General features: G+C 40.7%; 1 protein-coding gene across 2 annotated transcripts; it reads left to right on the top strand.

Moving 5' to 3' along the window:
* Positions 1 to 1,952: 1,952 nt before the first annotated feature.
* Positions 1,953 to 20,302, top strand: LOC148035946 (uncharacterized). Of its 2 annotated transcripts, XM_087677927.1 has the most exons (8): positions 1,955 to 3,597; positions 3,703 to 4,562; positions 9,033 to 9,123; positions 9,276 to 9,433; positions 9,538 to 9,589; positions 10,287 to 10,372; positions 10,480 to 10,573; positions 19,093 to 20,302. In XM_087677927.1, the coding sequence occupies exons 1-8, from the start codon at positions 2,883 to 2,885 to the stop codon at positions 19,980 to 19,982; spliced, it is 2,946 nt and encodes a 981-aa protein (XP_087534053.1). In that variant the 5' UTR covers positions 1,955 to 2,882; the 3' UTR covers positions 19,983 to 20,302. The 2 variants fall into 2 exon arrangements, with proteins under 2 accessions (XP_087534052.1, XP_087534053.1); XM_087677926.1 differs by having other exon boundaries at positions 1,953 to 4,562.
* The last annotated feature ends 3,153 nt before the right edge of the window (positions 20,303 to 23,455 follow it).

Here is a 23,455-nt window from a genome sequence, read left to right as displayed (position 1 = left end):
TTTGAAAAGGCCCTCATCACTTTTCTTTGCTCTTTTTAGAGATTTGTGTGTCACACTTTAAGACCTACCAAATGTCGCATTGTCCAATGCTTTAAGGAGCATCTGGCACAATGAAGAATTGCTATTCCATTGAGCTAGTTGTTTAGCAATAACCTTACAAACACATGATGGTCAACACCGATGGTTAAAATGGCCCACGATTTGTTGTGGAGGAGGGAGAAACTTATTCTCAAAGGACCAATTTACATTGCCCTTTGTTTGGCACTTGGATCGAGATGGGCAACAATACAAAACAAAAGAGCACTTTTGCAAAACATTAGCTAATATATAAGCTAGTAGGTTTATGCCTTGATGTATTTTACCAAGTTTGTAAACGCTTTATCTTTTTGGTTAATATAACACCAATCACATTATAAAAAAAAAACAACACAATTATCAATGATTGTGTCATTGCCATGTTCTTGATGGGTATGAGTGAACACCCAACCAATAGTAAAAGGAGTCCCTACATGCGAATGACATGTATTACAATGACTTTGTGCTAAATGTTAAGCATGATGGCCATGCGTTGTTGTGAGAATGCAGAACGCTTTAAAGGGGGCAGACAAAGAAAGATAGGCATTGATGCCTAGTAATGCTTTGTATTAATAAGTATAAGGATTTTGTTCTAGATGGGGAGAGTGAGAAGATAGACAAAGCAAGAAGATGTTATATGAGAAGACATCTCACAAGGAGACGATGGAAAGTGTTAGAATATGTCATATGGGAAGACATCTCATGATTTCAACACACTTCCATGCCAAGAGGAATAAGTTGAACTACTAACAACCATGTTACTCCATATAATTGCTAGGTTTTGAGTGGATCAACCATTAGGATGGTTTGAGGAGAAGCATGGATTGTGGATGACTAAATTAATGATCATGTTGATGTGTAACTTGTTTGTCCTCATAAGACTTGGGTGAACAAAATGTGGAAATTTGAGCCACAAAGGATCTAACTATATAACAAATTAGGTATTTGGAGCTAGATAAGGTGTATTTCTCAAACAAATATATTTCTCAATTGTGATTTTTGGGATTTGTGATTAGACAAACTTGGTTTGTGTTTTAGTATTCTAAGATGAACCAAGGGACACCTTGGTTGAGTACTTGCAATATTATTTGGAGAAAGAGAAGTTCAAGCTTAGTGCCTTAAGAGCTTGTAAAGCCCATACACACAGAGTTTATGTATGTAATGCTATGGTAACCAAAAGTGTTCATGCTACGAGAGCAATAGCATCGCTTGAGCACAATGACAACATGGAGAGAGGCAAGACATATAGGTAGCTAGCAAGAAAAGATAATGGGCAATGTAAAGGTGGTAGAAGGAGGATCACAAAGCAAGTGGGGCTCGGAATGTGTAAAGGTTAATCATTCCAAGTGCTCAAACTGTTTCTTGCCTTGTGCATCTCTTGCAATTTGGCAGCAATGTTGTTTCCATAGTGGCCCACCTTTGCACCATAGTGACCTTACAATCATTGCAACTCATGTGCCTACTAGACCTTTTTCGAAATCTTACAAGTAGGGTCAACCTCATGTAATTTCCAGTCCTCCTATGAATCCAAAACCGGTTGTACTTTGCTGGACTTCAAGAAGATCTAGTGCATCATGGCTAATGAAGAGTAACTTCTCGAGGGGCTGTTAAGACATGGTGCGAGAGTGATAGGGCCATGGGAGAGCACATTGGCAAGTTGCAACATTGAGAGAGGGGTCTATAAGGCATAGGTAGCCAAGCCAGGAAAGAAAAGGTGATGGACTAAGCAAAGGTGGTAGAGGGAGGAGCACAAAGGGGGTGGGTCCGGGACGTGTAAAGGAGCCACCGACGGGGGCCGGGGAAGACACATGATGATTACGATGATGATAGGAGGGCGACCGAGTGCGGCCATCTTTAGCCCCTCCCCTCCAGAGTCTCAGGTCCAACAAAGGCAAACTTGAAAATGCTCGAGAGGGGGGGCGGGGCGAGAGGCAAGAAGAACCAAAGAAAGGAGCGAGAAGCAGCTGCCATTAGGTAGCTACTCTCCTCCGCACTGCCTTTATTGTTTGTTTTGACGAAAACTGGCAAAGGAACGAGACAAAAGAGAGAAGCACGCAAAAACGCGGCATTCCAAGACAGGTTTGCGCCTTCTTCTCCTCCATCTCCATCTCCATCTCCTCCTCCTCCTCCTCCTCCTCCTCCTCGCTCTCGTTCTTCTTGTTATTCTTCTTCTTCCCGTGCTCCTTCATCATTCCTCCTTTTGCCTCGATCTCGATCTCCATCTTCTTCTTCTTCTTCTTCTTCTTCTTCTTCTTGTGCTTCTTCACTGTTTCCTCCCCTTCATTATTCCCCCGCCCTTTTGCCTTTCCCCCTTTCCCCGTTGCCGCCTGCATTTTCCAAGCGCCTTTCCCCCATCCCTTTCCCACCCCGCGTCTCCTTTCCGCCTGCCGTTTCCCTTCCGCTCGATCTCTCCATCATTGCAATATGCCCCCGATCACTCCCCTCCTCCCCCATTGAATCGCCGTCGCTTCGTCCATGGACTTCACCTGACACGCTTTACATCCGTCGAGAACAAAAGGAGGAGGAACAAAAAAGAAAAAAGACGGCTATGGATTGCGTATCTTCCCCCTCCCCTTGAACTGCGGGCTTTATCCAATAGCCAGAGATCGAGGACGCTTCATTTCCTCCCCGCAGGATCCAGGCATCGTCGACATTTTCTTCAGATCGGTGCTGCAGTGAGTGCCTCCAGCAGGTAGATCTATGCCCTCTGCGTGTCTCGTTCGACATTCAAAATGAGGCATGGCTGGGGTCATTGAGATCCTGTCAGCCATGGCTTGGTGGTTGGTTCTCACGAGTCTTCTGTGAGGATGGAATCTTCCACCGACGAAGAGGAGGAAGAGTTTTTCGAGACCCTGGAAGACATCCAATCGTCTCCATCTGACGCTGAGAGTGTGGAGGAGGACAAACAGCATTCACAAGGTATGCAAGTGACCATGGGGCGAGCTTCCAATGGTTCCGAGGTTTCCTTCTCTAGGTATGAGGTGTGGACAAGCAACCCAGGAAGTATCTTTGAGAGAAGGCAGCGTTTACTTACTCAGATGGGTTTGAAGGTGGAGAGAGTAGATCCTGATCGGGAGGTCGTTCTTTTGCACACCCCTCCCCCTATTGAACAGCCATCTGCATCACCAGCTTCCACTATGGATGTTAAGGAGGTTGAGAATGGAGCAAAGCTTTCACTCAACCAGGATTCTTACACAGAAGTCAGACTTGAGGCAGCCTTGGATTCGGTTTCTGATATTCCGGGCACAAACAGTACATGGACAATTGTACGTTCCCGGTCAGATGGTACATTTTCCAGGTCACAAGGTGGTTTAGAGGTGGAAGATACATTGCCACGGCTTGTTCGTTCAGGCACCAATTCTCCTGTGCTGCTGCATAAGGGCCAACAGGATAGGCTACTGGATGGCAGTGGTGCTGTTCTTCGGACTGGTTCAAGTGGTTCTGGTAATCAGGCTTCCAAACCCCCGCTTGGGGTCAAGCGATCAGGTGGACCTTCAACTTCAGCAGACAGAATGGTGTCAGGTAGGTCTCCATTTTCCTGGGGCAAGTTGGAAAGGTTCAAGATTATTGACAAGAATGGAAGATCTCTAACTCACTCAAGTCTACATGATACTGTGATGATGACAGATGCAGGAGTTTTGCCAAGCAATGACTGTGGGGAGGTTCTATGCAGAATAAAAGATCTGGATAGTGGCCGGGAATTTGTGGTGAATGAGGTTGGGGAAGATGGACTGTGGAACAAACTGAAGGATATTGACACTGGCAGAGAGCTAACCTTGGAGGAATTTGAGAATTCCCTTGGCCTTTCACCTATAGTGCAAGAGCTCATGAGGAGGGAAAGGGAGGCTGTGCATAATGTGTCAGATACACACACAGACACCCTGTCTTCTTCTCAGAAGAAGAAAAAAGGATGGTTAAAAGTGATAAGAGGAGTGGTACGAGGGTCCCGTGATAAAGGGAGCCGAAGCTATCATGAGAGTGGCAGTGATGACAAGGAGGCTTCAACAGAAAAGTCTGAAAGGAAGTCTGGTTCAGCCACTGATGATAGTCAAGACGCCATTCCACAAGTAACAAAGCGTGTTAAAGTGCATGCTCACAAGAAAGCCATAAAAGAATTTGCAGATCTACATTTGAGACAAGAGATTCAAGCTCATCAAGGTGCCATCTGGACAATGAAATTTAGTCTTGATGGTGCTTATCTTGCCAGTGCTGGGCAGGATAGAGTTGTAAGGGTATGGGAAGTTATTGATCATGGTGGACAGGCAAGGGATTCACCTGATATTTCTGGGGAGCTACATGATAAATGTGTGGTGGAGAATCTTCCTCAGATGGAAACAAAGCGAAGCATCAAAAGCAACAGTGGGAGAAAAAATACTTCTAGCAGCAGATCTCGGCTACCCAGGTTGTTTCTTCTTTCAGGAGTTTCTAAATGTACATTCCAGGGACACACAGAAGATATACTGGATCTCTCTTGGTCACCTTCTCAGGTTGGTCTCTCTCTCTCTAATTCCATCATCTGGGATTATCCCATTGTTCCTAGTCAGAGTTGCTACTTCTTTTGCTCAGTAATATTTTTCCCTCTTTATATGATGTTCATGATGAAAATTGTTGTGAGAAGCACATTTTCCTTGGACAAGCATTAGCTTATTTATTGTGCTCACACAGTTATTGGCAGTCCAATCATTTGCAAAGAATACCATGTCCCTTAGGAAAGGCCTAGCTCTTTCAGGAACAAAGCAGTGCTTTCTCGACACACTTCACGTGAGAAAATGTTTCTGTTGGAAATCCATATCTGATACTGACGGCTACCCTCATGTTTCCTTGGAACCCAATGTAAGGAAATGTTGATGACAAATGGCTAACATAGTTTTTGCTATTCGGTTGATGTGTGAGGAAAAACCCGTCTTGATGTAAGATTGTATAGATGAGGCTCAACTGCCTTGACCACCCCTCTCACACTACCCTCTTTGGCATTGGAGAATCTTTAGGGATGACCAGCATCACTTGTACTAACAAGCTGGAAAGGAGGTTTGTGCAGCCAGTGTTGGGGCTGCATGGCTGGAGCTTGAACCTAGACTTGGAGATGATGATGACTGGTCAACCTTTTGGAGACATCCCTTCTTGACAGAGTTATAGCACTGAATCTTCTTCTTCTTACTTAGGTCACCCTTCTTTGAAGCTTGAACATTTGGAGCACCTAGAGATAGCATCCTTACCAAAACCTGAATCCAAACTCAAGTCTCCAATAGAATGCCTGAAGAGGAGTAGGCAGTATTTGCATGCTTGTCATCTACTACAAACCGGAGGAGACATTATAAGGGAGATATAGAGAAGATGAATTAAGGCAAGGGATAGTGAGGGATAGGTATGTGCCAAGACTTAAGACTCACAACAGTTCAAAAGTTCAAGTAGTAAAGAGAGCACATAGAGAATGGATCAATAGTACACAAAGTGTGGTGTCTGGAGACTGGAATACAACAATTGGATACACAAGAACCCTCTCTAAAGCTGAGCAGTGAATTGCAAAGGTTGATAAAAAAAACATGATGATTGCTGCGTAGAGAGATGAAATCGGAGAATATATCCTCAAAACAGCAATGGAGGGATCAAATGCAGAGTAGACAGCCACTAGAAGCCTGAAAATATTGTTGCCGAGGTTGTAGAGGGTCAAAAATCTATAAGTGCACCAAAACTATCCGCACCAAAAGACATGAGAACACTGCAAAAGAACTCAAAGAAGAGATGCTCAGGAAATGGAATCCATAAACTGAAACAAGAGACAATACAGAACAATTGTAACTAGCATTCCTCCTCGGATAGGTGGTAAATAACCTCATTAAGCACTATTTACAGCAATTAACAAATTTACAAAAGTGAACTTCACACTTTACCATATAATCTTAGACATTGGACACCTTGTTGGCTCCAAAACTGGCGTCCCTTTCAGTATTTATTTAACTTAATTGAAGAAGAAGTTGATGTTTTCAGACTTTCATGGGCATTTTTGACAAGTGGCAGTCGTTCCAAATGGTTTTTTCAGCATTATTTATAATTAAATATTAATTTTCAATCTTTACATACTGAAAATTAATTTAACAATTATTTCGGTATCCGAAAAAATAATTTGACTGGCCAATAATTAAATTGGCTAGGCAACTTTCATTCTTGAGTGTCTTTATGCCATCTTTGACCATTAGATTGGCGTTAAGTGCCATTAAACACCACTTCTCTAGTGTCACCAATTGACACTTATGGCCAAATGAATGACCTAGGCCAACGACTGGCACCAGATACCACCAAGTATATGTGTAGCATAACTTATAACAACTTTTGTCTTTGACATTCCGTAATTTTCTCGGGTCTCGGACTCGTAAATTTACTTTAACCTCAGTTATATCTCACATGTGCAACATTTACTTAACCATGTGATTAAAAATTAATCCACGTGTTAAGTGAGGTTTCAAAAATACATTTCCTCATGACAATAATAGTGGGTCAACAGCTTTGTGGACATCGGCATTGGCTTCCTCGCCCCAACAGAACCTTCAAGTGTAGGAGTATGCATAAGTGATCGAGGAGGAGGGAGCGCCTAGCCATAAATAGACCCTAAACATGAATTGGTCGGCCATCAATTTGGGGTCAATAAAATATAGGTCGTTGAGGATAAATGAGTAGTTGGCCATCAAATCAGGAGCTTGAAATTTAGCGACCACATCATGTTTGGGAATAAAGTGCTTAGCCCACTAGGTCATGCATAGACTCTCTCATCTCTAACAGTAGGGACCCCATGCAATGCTTGATTGCTTTTTAAACCCTACAATTTCATTTTCGCCTTGCTTGAAATGCCCCCATAGATATCCAACCTATGTACATGACATTGCACAAGCCGAACAAGCATACATAGAAACACAAAGAGATGGAGCATGTATATTGGACTCACCTCCTAGCCATAGAGCCAAACAAGTTCATTGTTGAGCTTGAGACCCTTAGCCCTTCAAGAGTGATCGCACCCAGTGACTTAATGGTAAGTGGTCGGTGGCCAATACTCCATGTGCCCATCCAAGGTGTCCAAGGATGTAGCATTACTGATCTAAAATGTAGTAAGCAAAGCAATTAGTTTCACTAGGGAGACCCCAATCCCTTATCAAGCTCATAGTTGTAAAACTGATGTCACATGTGCCTCTTTAACCAATGGTTTTGGATGGCCATGAAACTCAATCTTAAACTCCCACTCAAAGTAGAGGCAATAAGCTGTATGGAAGTTGACAGAAGCTTGTAGAATGTCATACATGAGTTTAACAAGCTAGTTTGTAAATAGATAGTTGCTTTATCAAAGCTTTGCCAAAATCGGCAACAATGAAAAGGAGCAAACAAGATTCTCCACAAGTCGATTTGGTGTCCTCCAAAACAAAGTCCTCTGTATAAGACAATTGCCTAAAGTGAGACGACTTTCATGAGATTGAAAGAAGAAAGAACTAGCAGCTTTTGGATGCTGTCTTGTGGAAGTTTGTCCTCAAAAGCCCAAAATGATGAAATTTAGCCTAGAACAGCCTTGTTTGGGAAATTTGATATTGCTAGAGATGAATTTTATAAGAAATTATATGGCTTTGATTGATGAGCACAAAAGTGGCACAGCATTCCTAGATGAAAAAGGAAAGTTGACAATCTCCCTTGACGATGGCAAACTAGAAGAGAATTCGGCAGCAAATGATGCACAGCTTTGGCTGTACTTGATTTTGGGAATCCTTACAAGACGGAGTGATTGGAACGAGGCTTTTGGAAAAGATGATGGCAGCATCAGCTAAATTGATGGCATCTTTGGCTTTGATGTATCGTGGCAATCACTTGATGCACTTACGTAGAGATTAATTTCAATGAGTTCATATTTTTAGACCTGTCTGGTTCTCTCTTCTTTTGCATGTTCATTTAGATTCTCTCCTATATTTACAACAAAGCTTGATGTCCTTGCTCGATAGGATCTAACCTTGACTATCTGATACCATTTGGACTAAAAAATTTTAAGTGGATTATCTGAGCTGTAGAAGAACTTGAATGCACAAGTTCTTATTTTGAACATCATTTTGGTCTACATTAACACAATATTAGCTGCGATTCTATCATCGTTGACTGTCTTAACTTTTGAAGGCTCAAAAGTTAGTTCTAGAAAGGCCGATGCACAACCTTCTTCTAGCACACACTGACAAGATAATGAGTGCTAGATGCCGTTGTAACATCATTGAAAGGTTGGCAGGGATGTTTGCTGCCTGTATAGATTCTGTCTTAAAGGAATCATTGACATGCACTGTAGGTTTATAGAAATTTCCATCAAGCTCATAGTTGAGGGTTTTAGGGCTTTTGGCAGTGTTTTCTTTAGACTTTTAGTTCTTCCGACAATGTTCTTTTAATGCATCTATGCCATAGCGTTTATGTGCATTCCAGGTTTATGTACGGGTTGGTTGTAGACATTTGCAGTCCATGTATTGAGTCCCCAACACATATGCAGTGATTTGTATGCCTTGAAATAGGTTCCACATGGAATTCAGCCCCTAAGGAGGTCAAACAAAAGAAATTTGGTCATTGACAGACAGTAGACAGGGTGTAGGAATTTCCAAATAGCCACAGAATTCTGCTTACAAAATTTTCTATATAATTTCTATCATAGAGCTCTATAGCTCGTTGCAAAGAGGGAGTCTTCCTTCAATTTGAAACAGAAAGGTCTCCAATTAGAATTACAGTTAAAAGTTATAGCAGTTTTTAGGGCCCCAAGGCAAAACATGTGTCTGTTAAATTTGTATGTCCCATTGCATGAATCTTTTTCGCTGATATGTAGCTTTGTAACTTTTCTTCAGCAACAGTTTGATCAGCATATTTAGCTTCTTATCTTCGCATTGTATATATTTTTTCTGCACTATTTGGGATAGATGGCTTGGGTTTTGAATGCATATTGGATGTTGCAGTCACTACTATCATCTTCCATGGATAAAACAGTGCGGCTCTGGAATGTTTCAAGTAGAGAATGCTTAAGGGTCTTCGCACACAATGATTATGGTGAGGTTTCAAAATTCCTGTGACTTGGAAAGGGAAAAATAAGAAGCTGCATAAGACCTATCATTATATCATTGAAAAGTGCAAACTGATTCCAGTTGGGCTGGTGACATGATGTTCATGAAGTAACTATGTAGTCTGTTTTTCTGAGGCAGTGACATGCATTCAGTTCAATCCTATCAATGATGGGTATTTCATCAGTGGCTCTCTTGATGGTAAAGTGAGGATTTGGAGTACACAAGAGCGCCAAGTGGTTGATTGGGCAGATTTAAGAGAGATGGTAACTGCAGCTTGTTACATGCCTGATGGACAGGTCTCTTACTGCAATCTTTATCCTTGGGTTTGAAAGTGTTTTTTTACCATGCCAGTGGTTAATTCTGAACGTCATGCATCTTTTATTGATGTGATATTGGACAGAAAGCGGTTGTAGGTTCTTACAAGGGGACTTGTCGCCTCTACAAGACTTCAGGTATTTCACAACATACAATTCAATATTCGGTATTTTTGCATATGTAAGTCTAAAACATTTGATATAGCTCGTCTCTTAAGCCCAATGAACCAAGCTTATGAATGATATTTCTATCTTTTTGTTAATGGATTTAAAGCTCTCTGATGGCACGCATATTTTTATATCCTAATGCCAGAAAGAAAGGGAGGGGGTTTTTTTCTGCCAAATGAGGCTTTGGCAAGCCGGCACTTTGTGTTTGAATGAGAATTTTGTTCTGGCTGCTGTGAAATAACTTGTAGGCTTGTTACAACTGGAAGTTTTAGGGGTCTGTGCATGCACTGACATTGTTGCAGGTCCAAAATGGTGTGGTGGTTTCAAATGCCTATTTGTTTTTTTTAAAATTAAAGTCTGTTCAATCCATGTTTCAGGTATTTGTGGTGCTAGATGTACCTCCTTTAACAGGTCTTGTGGTTTGTAATTATTTGAACTGGCTTATGGCAACCACATTTTATACTTCTACTTACATCTCCTTAGGTTAGGCAGGCCAAGTCACTGTAGAAGGCTTCGTTTTTAACTTTCTTTCTTTCTTTGGATAAGGCCTCCCATAAATTAGACATACTTTATGTAAGAGTCGTAGTCGACAGTTGCACTAGCTGGATTATGTGCATGGTGATGGATGTAATCTGACACTTATTTGCATGTATGGCCTCTTTCTCAGGACACAAGTTGCAATTGGATTCAAGTTTTGATGTGCGTAATAGAAAAAATAAGCGTTCACATGGAAAGAAAATCACTGGATTTCAGGTATTATTTTTATGCCTTTTGTCACTCAATGCTGATGTGTTTTCTTATTAAGCTTGCTTCTGGGTTGTAAAAGCAGCACAAATGCACTATTTTGGTGGCCTTTGTAGTTTATTCCTGGAGATGAGGAGAAAGTCTTGATAACCTCCAGTGATTCCCGAATACGTGTATATGATGGGACTGAAATTTGCTCAAAGTATAAAGGTAAACATGAATTTCACTATGTTCAAATAAATGTTTCACTTCTGCTTGGTATCGCTTGAAGAAATAGTTCAAATAAACGTTGCACTAGTTGGAATAGTGATAATGTCTGCTAGATAAAGAATTGTTTGATTATTCTTGTGTTTAGTACACATCTTCATTGAGTATCTTAGTTGTAGAGAGCACTGAATACACTAATGGGACATAATATGCTGCATACAGGACATTAGTCATGAAGAACACATATAACATGAAAGAGACATTTTGTATTACTTGGTAATTTGGTAGGCTACTTTCTTGCAAACTATTTAGTCATCTTGCATCTTGATTTTGAGATGTTGGTGTTGTAGCTTCTTTTAGCATTCTTGTCCTCTTCTTGCTGCTTATAGTCATCCTGCACTTCTACAATGATCTTCAAGACTGATCCTTTTTCACGCCGTAAAGACTCTAAGAGCACATGGCTAATCGCTTATATAATTGATAAGGAGAAGGCAACTAAGAAGGGGGAGTGTGCCCAGACACAAACATGAGAGAGAGAGAGAGAGAGCAAACAGGTTTATTATGAAAAGAAAATTGAGCAAACAGGGTCATTACGAAAAAAGAGACCAAGTGGGTGTAGCTGAGTTGGTTAAGTTGAACACATGGTGAGTCGCGACCAGATGGTCTTGAGTTTGATTCCTACATTCGCAAGGTCATTTAGTATAGGAATAAACAAAGGGAGATTTGAAATGGGGTCATTACGAAAAGTTCGATATCTTGGGAAAATTTGATTAATTGAGGAATATATACATTCTCCTTGATCGTTACGTTTATATTATGAGAGGAATCTAGTATGTTCATGTTCTATATGTAACATGGTGGTGCATCCTCCTAGGGCCAATCTCCGGGGTGTAGGAGAGCTATAAGAGCCACAACATTTTGCTAGGGGGGAGCTCTTTATGTATGTGAATCGAGGTGTTGATCACTTGTATGTTTGGATAATCCCTCTATGGAGTCGAGAAGGGGCAATACCATTGGACTGCAATCAATACAAGTATCTAATTTATTTAGAGTAATGTATAGCCTCCAGATGCTCTTGGCTGCAAGGCCGTAAGGATGATCTAGTAAGATTAGGAGGCCTTGGCTAGAGCCCTAGAGCCACTGTCGGGCCTGTTTTAGATCCTGGCAGTAGCTAGGTCTCCATGAATCATGTTACCACTTGATACAATGGTTGAGAATCATTCAACAAAGGCTATAACGTGATATCCTTCTCATGATATGGAGGGGCAGGGAATCCACCCCATGCCATGGTGGCCAAAGAATATGCACCCTCAATGGATGGTAGGAGGTGGATACCTCAAATAAGAAATGTTTACAATTGAGAAAAGATACTTTGCAAGTTACAACTTGGCCCTTTTATATCTAATCCTAGACCTAAGGCTAAATATTGGCTAAGGCATTAATTTTCTTTATCACATCATAGGTGGATTTATGGTTATACATTGAAAAAATCTTTTGTAAAAATATCCCTCTGCAGCAGCTATTGCAACAAGCTTCCACTTGTTGCTTTGAAGGAAGCTTCTCCAACAAGCCTCCTTTTGAAGTAGGTTTTGCCACAACTTTCTAGTTTCTCCTCCTTTATAGTAGCACAACCATTCCTCCTTGAAACTCCCTTGTTAGTGGCTTCTTTTAGTATCTGCCCTCTTGGTTGCTTCTCCAAGAATTTTATTTACTATAGCTTCCTTGCAATATTTCTCATTGTCCTTGAAAAGGCGGTGGTGAGATTGAAAGTCCAAGAGTTTTCTAAAAGCTTTTTCGATTGAGAATCGAATAATTTTCTAAAGGGTTCTCGGTGGATGAATTTCCATCAAGTGTTCTTTTGTGGATGCCTTCTTTGTTTTCAAAGCTTGACTCCACTTCAGCCCTAAGGTGATGGCTCTATAGAAGTCCTATAAGAAGTACTCAAGGGCTCATCTATGTGGCATTTAATGTGGTCGCTGTACTTGGATCTAGGCCTTGAGCCAGTCTCATGCACAAAATAGGGTGGTGTGGATAGTGTGGACTGATGGTAAGGACATTGGTCCGGGAGCCAAATCGAGTCTTTTGTTGTTGCTTGCAAGTCATCCTTGCTATAGATGTACAAATGTCTTTAGATCTGCTGATAATCCTTTGCTTTACAGCAACAATCCTTCATGCATGACTCAAATATTCTTGCATTCATTTTGATGGAACCAGTTTTTACTGAATTCATGTGTGTACTTAGCAATTTTAATGCTAATACTTTCGATTCACAGTAGAGGCTTCAATCGGCTTGTGTATGTGGAGAGAGAGAGAGAGAGAGAGAGAGAGAGAGAGAGAGAGAGTTTTGATTTTCTCGTGGAATGAATGCCCAAACAGCAGTCTTAAACTTTTAAACTTCAATATGTGCTCTGAAACTGGTTGTTTGCCTAGATTCGTGTACTATACGCTGTCATCAACCGTTCAAGACACAACCTACTATTGAGTAGCCCCTAGATGTTATCACCTCAGGTGGCTAGGGTTTTACTGCTGTCAAACCACTTAGATTCAGATTGAGCAGCTGCCAATTGCTCTAGGATGTCTTTCAGCTGCACTCTTTGCTCCTAGAACTGATCAAGAATGGCCTTCCCTAGTCTATGGCATCTCCTCTAGCTTTTGTCAGAAGTGGGTGTAGCAATTGAAGCATGAAAAAATATTGAAACAAACTGCTGAACACAAGTCAGAAGAGAAAGAAAGGAGAAAACACAAGAACACTGCAAAAGAAGAGGACTCAGATATGTGCTTGGGAAATGGAATCCATGTACCAAACACGAGACAATCGCATACAATAGTGAGTCATTGGTTGTGTGGACACTGACACCGGCTCCCTCTCTCCACAAGGTATGCATTGGATCTGCAAATGATGAATGATGGAGTGTGGAGGAGGAGCTTGAATGAATAGGCAGAAAAGAATGCAAATAATGCATCAAGTCGGCCAGCATTTAATGCCCGTTGGCCGGCATAATTGCATAAATCAACATCAATATGACCACTAAAAAAGGCCTAAATAATAATAAAATATCTTGGCACAACCCAAACTCACACATGAGCTGACTATACTGCTAACTCCCTCTCTCAGATCATGGGTGATCTGACACAATACAATGATACAATGATAATGACTCACTAGAGTCCATACAACAAAGACCTCAGAATAGGACCATGGATACCCAAGCAGTGGGTGATCAAGCCACCACCAAGGTGCCTCGGAGAGAACCTGAATATTGATATCAATTGTACCAGCTTCTAAAAATAGAGAAGAATCATAGCGCCTTTGTGTGTTTGTCATCAATACCTCGTAGGAGGATACATGACAATCTTGTCAAAAATGCCCCTGAGCATACGTGAACATGGATTCTCCCCATTGGACCAAGATCGCCAAAGTGTCCCCTTGTGAGCTTGGACTAGGAGCCAATCCCGCTCTTTGTCAAGTAACAGCCCATCATGAACTTGGAAGTCAATCCTAGCTCTAGGATCTCAAAACTTGCTAGACTTTGGTCAATGCGTTAGGGAAGTTCCTCTCTGGAACTTGTGCACCGATATACCTATATAGATGAAGCTAACTTGCCCCATCTCACCACTTGTGTACACTCCCTCTATGGCACTAGAGAGTCGTGAGGGATGATCGCATCATGTGCGCTAGAAAGCAGAAGGGGTTGCCAAGTTTTTCTCTTGGTCTAAAGAAGATGATCCTTTCCACACCTTAGCCTTGGCCTTCACCAAAGGATCCGAGTTGGAGTCGGAGGAGGCAGATGACTTATCGGAGGAGTTTGTATGCTATTGCTTTTTCGTCTTCTTCTTCCTTGAAGTTGCTAACTGTTTGCAATTCTTGTGCAAATGTCCCATCTCACTGTAGTGATATAAGAGAGAAAGGAGAAAACACAAGAACATTGCAAAAGAAGAGAACTCAGAGATGTGCTCAAGAAATGAAATCCATATAGCAAACATGAGACAATCGCGTACAATAGTGAGTCACTGGCTGTGTGGATAGTGGCACTGGCTTCCTCTCTCCACAGGGCATGCATTGGATCTACAATTGATGAATGATGGAGTGTGGAAGAGGAGCTTGAATAAATAGGCAAAAAAGAATGCAAATAATGCATCAGGTCAGCTAACATAAAATGCATAAATCACCATCTAGAATGCCTGGCACGTCCTAGACTCACACGAGTTAACTATATTGCTAACAACTTCGTGTCAAGTGGCAAACCTGCCCATGTAGGACTTAGTCTCTAGGCTCAATTTTTGAGCCAATATTAATTGGTACAAATGAAAACTACTTGGCCCTGTCTAAGTATTGTCCATTATGTAGCCTCAATTTTAAATTCCTAAGCTCTATGAACCATAGTTGTCTCCATATATAGTACAATACGGTATGCATTAGTATGATTTTGTACCAAAAAATAGAGTACTTTTGGCCACAGCCCCCAATCTTCTTTTTTTCAAGCATCAACCTTTCACACACACAATATATCACAATGGCGGCCCCCCCCCCCCCAAGGTGCCTCTTTCTCTCTCTCTCATGATCAAGCTTCTTACACAATCACAAGTTACAGGCAGGACGAACTTCTAGGATGTCGAGATGGGGCCTTTTTTTACATTGCTTTACGAATTGTCAATGCCTACTGAATTGTTAATTTAAAAATAACAACCGTTTGACTTATCTTTAGACGTGATGAATCGTCAATTAAAAAAAATGGACCGACTTATCTCTTTTCTATTGCGTTATCAACTCACCTTGGATAGGATGAATAGGAGGACTAAGTTTTGACACTTCTTGTGACTTGGCGACTAAATGGTGATTCCCAGCTACATGTCAACTTTTAGGTAGAGCCTCTCTCTCTCTCTCTCTCTCTCTCTCTCTCTCTCTCTCTCTCTTTTCCGTGTGCACGTGTAATGCACATGATCTACTGCAACCTCTCTCTCTCTCTAATCTTTCTCGTCATCTCATGGCATTGACATCCCAAGCATGCGGTTAACTACTATTGTCGAGGTGGTTATCATTGCGGAGTAGGAGGTTCGACACATGGTCCTGGATGTGCAAATTGTGCTTGTATCGTCTCACAAGTGGGACAAGCAAAGTTCGAGCCCACTTTTTGTGCATTGAAGGGTATGAAGTGCAATATTTTTCCAACGTGGCTCTCGAGAAGAGAAGAGAGCTCGTAGAGAAGGGTGGAGGGCTACAAGCCTTGTCTTTAGCGGTGAGAAGAGCACCACATCCGTTGGCCGGTGACCCTATTGCATTTGCGACAGCATCGACCTCTCAAGTCTCTCGTGCACCATCTAATGTTGATGCTAGTCACACATCATCTATTCGAGATGCATTTGGAATAGGAGCATTTGTTGGGCAAGCATCGATTGATCCTCCCAGGCGACAACACACTCTTGAGCCTATTTGGGATCCTTGAAAAAAGAGGAAGTTGATGTTGCCGTTGCATGGTTTTTTTTTTTCATGATCACATTGCATTCAAAGTTTTGAGGTCAGAATATTTTAACTACTATGGATGAAGGAAACACTTGTTCAAGAAGGGAAATAACTCCATTTTAGAGGAAACCTATAGGGAAGTACAATAGACAAGGTGATGGTCGAGGGTGCACAAATCTTGACCTTGGGAGAGAAGCCACTAGCACTTTACCTTTCTGGGGAGTATGCGAAGGTGTGCTTGATCTTGGATCTTAAGAAAGAGGATACTATCCCCATCTCTATGCTAGGCAAGATGCGAAGGCGCAACCATCAAGTCACGGTTGAAACTCCAAGGCACTGATGCGGGTAAAACGTGTAGATCCTAGGTGTTAGGGTCCAAAATAGTAGAGATGAGGGCAAAGCCCTTTGCCAAGGTGTGCAAAGAGTAATCCCCTCTAAATCCCCCTCTTAATCCTCCTTTGAAGGAGAGTGTGAATTTGAGAACTCATGAATCATGGCCTCCCAAGTGTGTCTGATGAAGAAGGAATGATCACTAGTAGTGCTGAAGAAGGTATTTGAGGCTGTGATGGAACGGAGACCCAACAACTCCAAGAGGAGTCCTCTCAAAATTGAGTGGATGAGGGATGGGAGGAAGGGATATCATGGATCCTCTTAGAAAGTGAAGAAGTGGTATTGAAGATGATCGCCTCGTACACATCAAAGTTGGTCTCTGTGGAGCCATACATGGAGCGGGAATGTGCAACTCTTGTAGACCTATGGGTGGGTAAAAGCCTTTGTCTCTCGTCAAAAGCGAACTATGGAGCTGAAGATGGTGGCAAATAAGCACTGTCTCTCGATGGAGCAGACTATAAAGCCAAGGGTTAGGGAAGCCATTGAACCCAAAAGTAGGTGGGCGAAACTTGTGTAGTTTGTTGCGATGGTCTCGAGGAGGGCTTATCACATCTTTAGGTCTATGGAGCGGATTGCAAAGCCAAGGTTAGGTAAGCCATTGAACCCAAAAGTAGGTGGGGGAAACCTGTGTAGTTTGATGCAATGGTCTCTAGGAGGAATTATCACATCATTAGATCTTAGATCCTCCTTTTTCTTTCAATGGTGTAGTGCACATCATATGCTGGTTATTGCCTTGGTGTAGAAATCTGAAAGGTGATGCAAAATAAACTCTATTGACGAGAACGAGGAGGTGACACAAGGAGTGCTTAGGGGTTAGACGTGTATACTCCGATGGCATAGGGAACAAAGGTTGATAACAATCTTCAGTGGAGTGACTTTTCTTGTTGCAGTAGGTGCACCCAGTGGTTTGTGCTTTTGCCTTTGGAGAAGCCACATCACTAGTGTGTGAGTCTAATGGGAGGGTGGGCGGGAGAAGAATGTAATGGTATCTCCCAAATGACAATATATAATTTAAAATTTGGAATTTGGGAGGGTTGCCATTTCCTGCAACCTTTATTTGCCTTTAGTGATGAACATTGAAGAGGATCTCTAGCTTTTTGAGCACCTTTGCTTTGGTACCATGTGGAGAAACAGTAGGGTTTGCAGGGAGGAGCTTCGAGTTTGTATGGAAAACATTGTGACACAGAACTTAGAAGCACTGAAGAAGGATGAAGTAATGAATCATGCTGAGTGCTGATACAATAGAGTGAGAGAGCCGCAATGTGGTGTCCCTAAGATGGGTACTGAGGTGAGCAAAGTTAAGTTGATGACGCTGGTTAGAGATCTGAGATGACTGCACTGTCCTGGTTGATTAGGAACTTATTAGGCAGCAGCACCCGTGAATGAATGCTTGGTACAGGGAGTGAAACACAGTCCTGTAGGCAAGGGGGTGTGGGGTCCAGAAGACATTGAGTAATAATGGACAGCAATAGAGGGAGCGAACACAGTCCTCAGGAGCTGTTGGTGTTGAAGAAGATGCTGAAATCTCTCTGATACAATGGCTGCTAACAAAGCGACTGTTGAGCAGCCAACTGCAGGAGAAAATGCAAAGATCTTTGGTGTCAAAGATTAGCTGTCCACCAAACACAGAAGAGGAGGGCTGCAGACTGGTCAAGTGGTTGCAATCTGCTTGATGGAGTTGCTGATCTAGCAAACCACAAAGGTTCTGCAGTGAGGATGTAGTGGGCAGCAGGGCGGCCTGCAGCTAACCTAAACGTAGCAGTAGGATCAAGTCACCAGCTGAGTGAGGTGTCACCAGGCTGAGTGAAGAGGACACCTAGCTGGGACAGCACTTGGAGGCTGAATTTGGTGAAGAAGGATGTGGACAATAATGCCCAGCCCCTATTTATAGGGAGAGTTGGGCATTTGTCCTATCATGGATGATAAATAATACAATAAAGCCTTTTTGGAGCTGTAATTGGAGACCAAAAACAGGAACTAATGCTGTAAAATTATTTGTTGATGCACTTAATGACTTTGGTTGCTCAACATAGGATTGGATTTTAGACACTATTATGATCATTGCCAGATTTGGGTGCTTACATTCATGAATATATGGAAATTTGAGTTTCTTTTTGCCATGTAAATTTTTTTTTTGTTGTGTTAAAAATGTGGTGCCTGTTTCCTCAAATTACCAAAAATTCATCCAGATGCTTGTGTAATCCTGCATTGTTAAGTTGTTATTAGATGCGTGTAAGATTAGGTGTTCGGACAGTAACAATCATTACCAGATTTTGGACACATGAGCATTTAGAATTGTGCTAAACCTAAGTCTGTGAACGCAAGTGCAACCGTTATGTCTATATCATAGCTCATTTTATTGCATAAGAAATTTTTCGTTGTGTAAAAAATGTGGTGCCTGTTTCCTCAAATTACCAAAAATTTATCCAGATGCTTGTGTAATCCTGCATTGTTAAGTTGTTATTAGATGTGTGTAAGATTAGGTGTTTGGACAGTAACAATCATTACCAGATTTTGGACACATGAGCATTTAGAATTGTGCTAATCCTAAGTCTTTGAACTCAAGTGCAACTGTGGTGCCTATATCATAGCTCATTTTATTGCATACCACAAACCCATCAAAAGGAGGGGAGGCTTATCTGATACTTGGTTTTGACTTTTGAATTACTAGGTTTTCGGAATAGCAAGAGCCACATTTCAGCTACTTGCAGTGCAACTGGAAAATATATAGTCTGTGCAAGTGAGGACTCCCGTGTGTGTATATGGAACTACCATGATACTACTTTGTCATACCGTGTCCGAAAAAAGGGGATTTCAGGATCTTATGAAGACTTCAATGCAAATAGGCATGTTCTTGTGGCAATACCTTGGCCTGGAACCAGCTCTCAGTTTGCACACAATCCAAGGGAATCAAATTCTTCTCGTAGAAGTGATGCTTCTTCTACAGCAAAAAAGGACACAAACACTCCAGATTGTAAAGTTGTTGATGGCAATGTTCCAGCAGTGCGGACACAGTCTGATTGTCTGGACCTTGATACAGGCCTTTCCTCTGAGCCTTCTTCTTTCAAAGAAAAGTCTTCTGATGGTTCATCGAATTTGATGGCACACGAAAAGTCTAATGAGAATGTGGCTGTTGGGTTTTCCAATGAGTCGAGGTCGGGCCGCCTATCAGGTTCTCGTACCGCAGACTATTTACTTTACCAAGAAAAACCATCAGCTGGAGGCAGCATATCTACATCCATCTTGGATACATATTTGGAAGACTGCTGTGGAGGATCAATATTTTCCCGAAGCTCCTCAACTCAGCAAGTTGGAAACCACGGTTTTTTTTCTGACAGTAAAGGTTCAGCCACTTGGCCTGAAGAGAAGCTTCCATCTATTCAACAAAGTTTGGATGATAACAGCAATACCAAGACAAACAATCCTGGTTTTGTAGGGGAGGAGAGCTCTGGCAAAAAAGTGACTACCATGTCATCAGCATGGGGTTTTGTCATAGCTACTGCAGGTTTGGAAGGTGAAATACAAATTTTCCAAAATTATAGCTTACCTGTTCGGCTCTAATGTTTATGTATGTTTACATTTAGTAATCTTCTGTAGAAATTTAAATTTCTGTATTTGCCATTGAGATTGGCCTCTTTTATGTATTTTTTAATCCACCTGGGCTATAAATGGAAAGCTCCAGTGGGTTTACCAATGATGGATCATAAAGGCAGTAGAGGTTCATGTAAAGCCTTTCGATGGTGCTTTACATTTGAGTTTATAAGATGTAAGAAAGAAATGTACTGCTGCTTGAGCATTTGCAGTGTTTCACCGGAGGAAGTGCTGTCATATATATTTTTTCAAGGACTTTAAAAGTGTTACGTCTTCTCATCTATTCCAAATGCATTTTTCCATCAAGTTCTATTTGAATTCATCTAATGTGGACTGCTTGCCTTAGTCTTCTGCACTCGCTTACTGATAGTGAACTTGAAAAAGAAATCATCAATCAAGTTTGCTCATAATACCTCTACAGCAGTGGAAGACTTCAGAACTCTAATTTAGTGAAACTTTTCAAGTCTCTTTTTGGCTGGAAGGTAACATAACTGTGTGCACAGAAACTACACAGGGATAATGTCCTACCTGGATGAATTCACATTTAATGGGTTTGATGCATTCTAATTTTTGTTGAACATGGAAGAAAATGGTACAGTAAGATTCAAAGACTTATGGAGATATTCAGAAAGCGACCGTATATTTAATGCGCCATCACTATGTCTTTCATTAACTCTTGTAAATAGGTATATGATATAAGGTTTCATTTAAGTGCTGTTATATGTCTTTTTTTGGTGTATTTTGCTTAGTCTAACAATTATCACAAATGCAGACACACAATATGTATGTATTTATGTATGTATATTGCCCCTCCTTTAGGTGTGTTTAGACCCTTTGTTGTGATGAATTTTGGTTTTCATTGTCATCAGCCTTTGAGCCTTAATAATTTCTACTGACCATTTTCATAGTACACATACTTTTCACTTTGACAACCATCATCAGCTTTCCACTGTCACAACTGTGTTGCTATCTTCCAAACCAAAAGAAGGTAATGTGTTTGCAAGTGTCTATTGAAGAAATTGCAACCCTAAGCGTGCTCGTGCTTTGTTGTCGTTGATGAGAAAGAAATGAAGGAAAAGATAAATACTTTGCATTGATGACTAAAAAGGTAAACTTTATTGTTGGAAAATTGTGGGTGGAGAGAGAGAGAGAGAGAGAGAGAGTGCGCGTGCTTCTAAATATACAAATTATAAGTTGCCCTTAAGTGAAATTGAAAACCCCATGGGCTCTTTGCCAACTCGACTCCTAATGGAATGAATTACGAAAGTAGATCTATCCTAGCTCAAATGTGATTGGAAGTTTGGTATTTCAAAGCCAAGGTCTTTTTCTTTAGGTGTCTTTTTGTTTTTAGGTGCTTCTTGTATTGGATAATTTTCTATAAGCACTCATATTACATATCTTTACTTTTGACAATAAGTGGGCCTTTGGATTGTCCAATAGGAAGATAGGATGTTGACATCTATTCAAGTGAAACTTCTCTCTCCAAACCTTAGGTTACTATTGAAAACAAGAGGTGAAGTAGAGGGGTTTGATTAAAAAATTGAGTGTGAGATCTTGCACGGGTTTTTGAGCTTTTCCTACTCCACTTACCCTTTTTGTTTTTGGTCAATTTTTAATTTACTTACTCATCATTGTTTTAGTAGGTCAAAGTGTTAGAGAGGACCAAATCCCCCCACCCACCCCCCCCCCCCCCCCCCCCCCCCCCCCCCCCCGACCCAAATCAATGGAAATGAACAATTGAAATGATGAAGATGAACGTCGGATCATTGTTACTTACCATTATTCGTCTTGGGTGCTCATTTGTCTAAGTATAAAAAGAGCTTTCAAAGTGAGCTTTTGACATGGTAGAATTATCATCGTAATGGAAGGGAAAAATTTAGCTTTTAAGTGAAGAAAGGTGCTCATTTGTTGAAGTATAAAAACAACTTTCAAAGTGAAAGCTTTTGACATTGAAGAATTATCATGGTATTGGAAGGGCAAAAATTTAGCTTTTAGGCAAAGTAATATGGATTCTTGCACCATAATTGAAGCATTAGTGTAACATGCTTTCATTTGCACAAGTAAATACATGTTGGCTCACATTATAGGTTTAATGACACAATGCTAATAGTAAGTCCCATCTTGTTTTTGTGGATGTGCGACAAATTTTTGCTAGAAAATCAAAGGCTAGTTGTTCTTTTTTCTTGTATTCTTAGAGATATATCCATTAGATTAGATAGAGTGGCAAAGCATTTATAGCTTGATAGGTGAATTTAAGTGTTCAAACATAGGCCAACTTCTTTTTGAGGCATGCATGCTTGAAGACCTTGCAAAAAGTCTAGTTTCCTTCTATGGTTCTAAGTACATATTGAAGCCAACCTTATAAAGCCCTAGATAGACACTACGTGATCGATTAGAAATAATTTCAAACTTAAAGAGTCAATAAACCATGGACTTACCTTCCAGAGCTTCTTTTTTTATATCTACAAAACAAGAATCAAACTTATATGTTGTGTATTAATAATAAGCCTCTTAATAAGATCACTTTTACGGTTGCTATAATATCCCATGTATTGATGGTATGTGAAATAAGATTCAAGGGGCTAGTATTTATAATAAGATAGACATCAATTATGGATATCACCAAGTCTATATAGGTATACTTGATATCTATAAGTCCGGTTCTAGAACGGGCCATCCTTGATTATTTCTACTTTTCATAATCTTATGGATGATCTTTATTGGCATTTTATGGATAAGGATATTGATTCCTTTGTCAAAATGTGAAAATGTACTATGGAAAACAATACCATTTGCTTCTAGCTTTTCCAATTTCTAATATTTCTTAAATCTCTCTAAATGTTCTTACAAGTTTTCTTAATACCCCTTTCCAAAACAATATGATTTGGATCATTGTTGACTTATTCAATAAAAAAGCCTAATTCATTTCACATTGATCTCTTCTCAAGTGATTTATTTCTTAGAACCATTTTTAAGCACCATGGTGTACCCAAAGTTATTATCTTTAATCATGATACTTGTTTTTACAACTTTTGGGTTACTTTATTTGCCAATCTTTGTACTAGAATAGACTTTAGTTTTGCATTCCATCCTAAAACTAATAGTGGAATTGAAGCTACCAATAGTACAATTCTTGATTTATTGTATGCATATACTCTCAGTTATCTTGTTTGAGATGCTTGCTTTGCCCTTTTCCATCTACACACTTTGTTTTCCTACCCTTTTTGAGTAAAATCGTGAGTGTAAACTAGATATACTTCCATATAAATCACCATTAAAAAAATGTAGCTATGACATTCAATTAATCTATATTCCACACCATTATCAAATGGTAGTACATAAATGCTATGAATTATTATCATATGGCAAGTGTGAGTGAATGTCACTGGAACATACCTACCCTAAATTATAGGGAGAGTAGTTTGGTAGTTATCTAGGGATTT

This window comes from Lygodium microphyllum, chromosome 5 (genome assembly GCF_053477565.2).
Source record: "Lygodium microphyllum isolate KBCC chromosome 5, Lygodium_microphyllum_v1.1.10, whole genome shotgun sequence".
In the NCBI taxonomy this organism is placed as follows: Eukaryota; Viridiplantae; Streptophyta; class Polypodiopsida; order Schizaeales; family Lygodiaceae; genus Lygodium; species Lygodium microphyllum.
This window is presented reverse-complemented; position numbering and strand designations above follow the sequence as displayed.

Bases quoted from the DNA above. Each gene is read 5' to 3' on its own strand.
- LOC148035946 (XM_087677926.1), top strand. From the start codon at position 2,883: ATGGAATCTTCCACCGACGAAGAGGAGGAAGAGTTTTTCGAGACCCTG. The intron at 9,124-9,275 runs GTGAGGTTTCAA...TTTCTGAGGCAG, and splicing joins CTTCGCACACAATGATTATG to TGACATGCATTCAGTTCAAT. The intron at 9,434-9,537 runs GTCTCTTACTGC...GATATTGGACAG, and splicing joins GTTACATGCCTGATGGACAG to AAAGCGGTTGTAGGTTCTTA.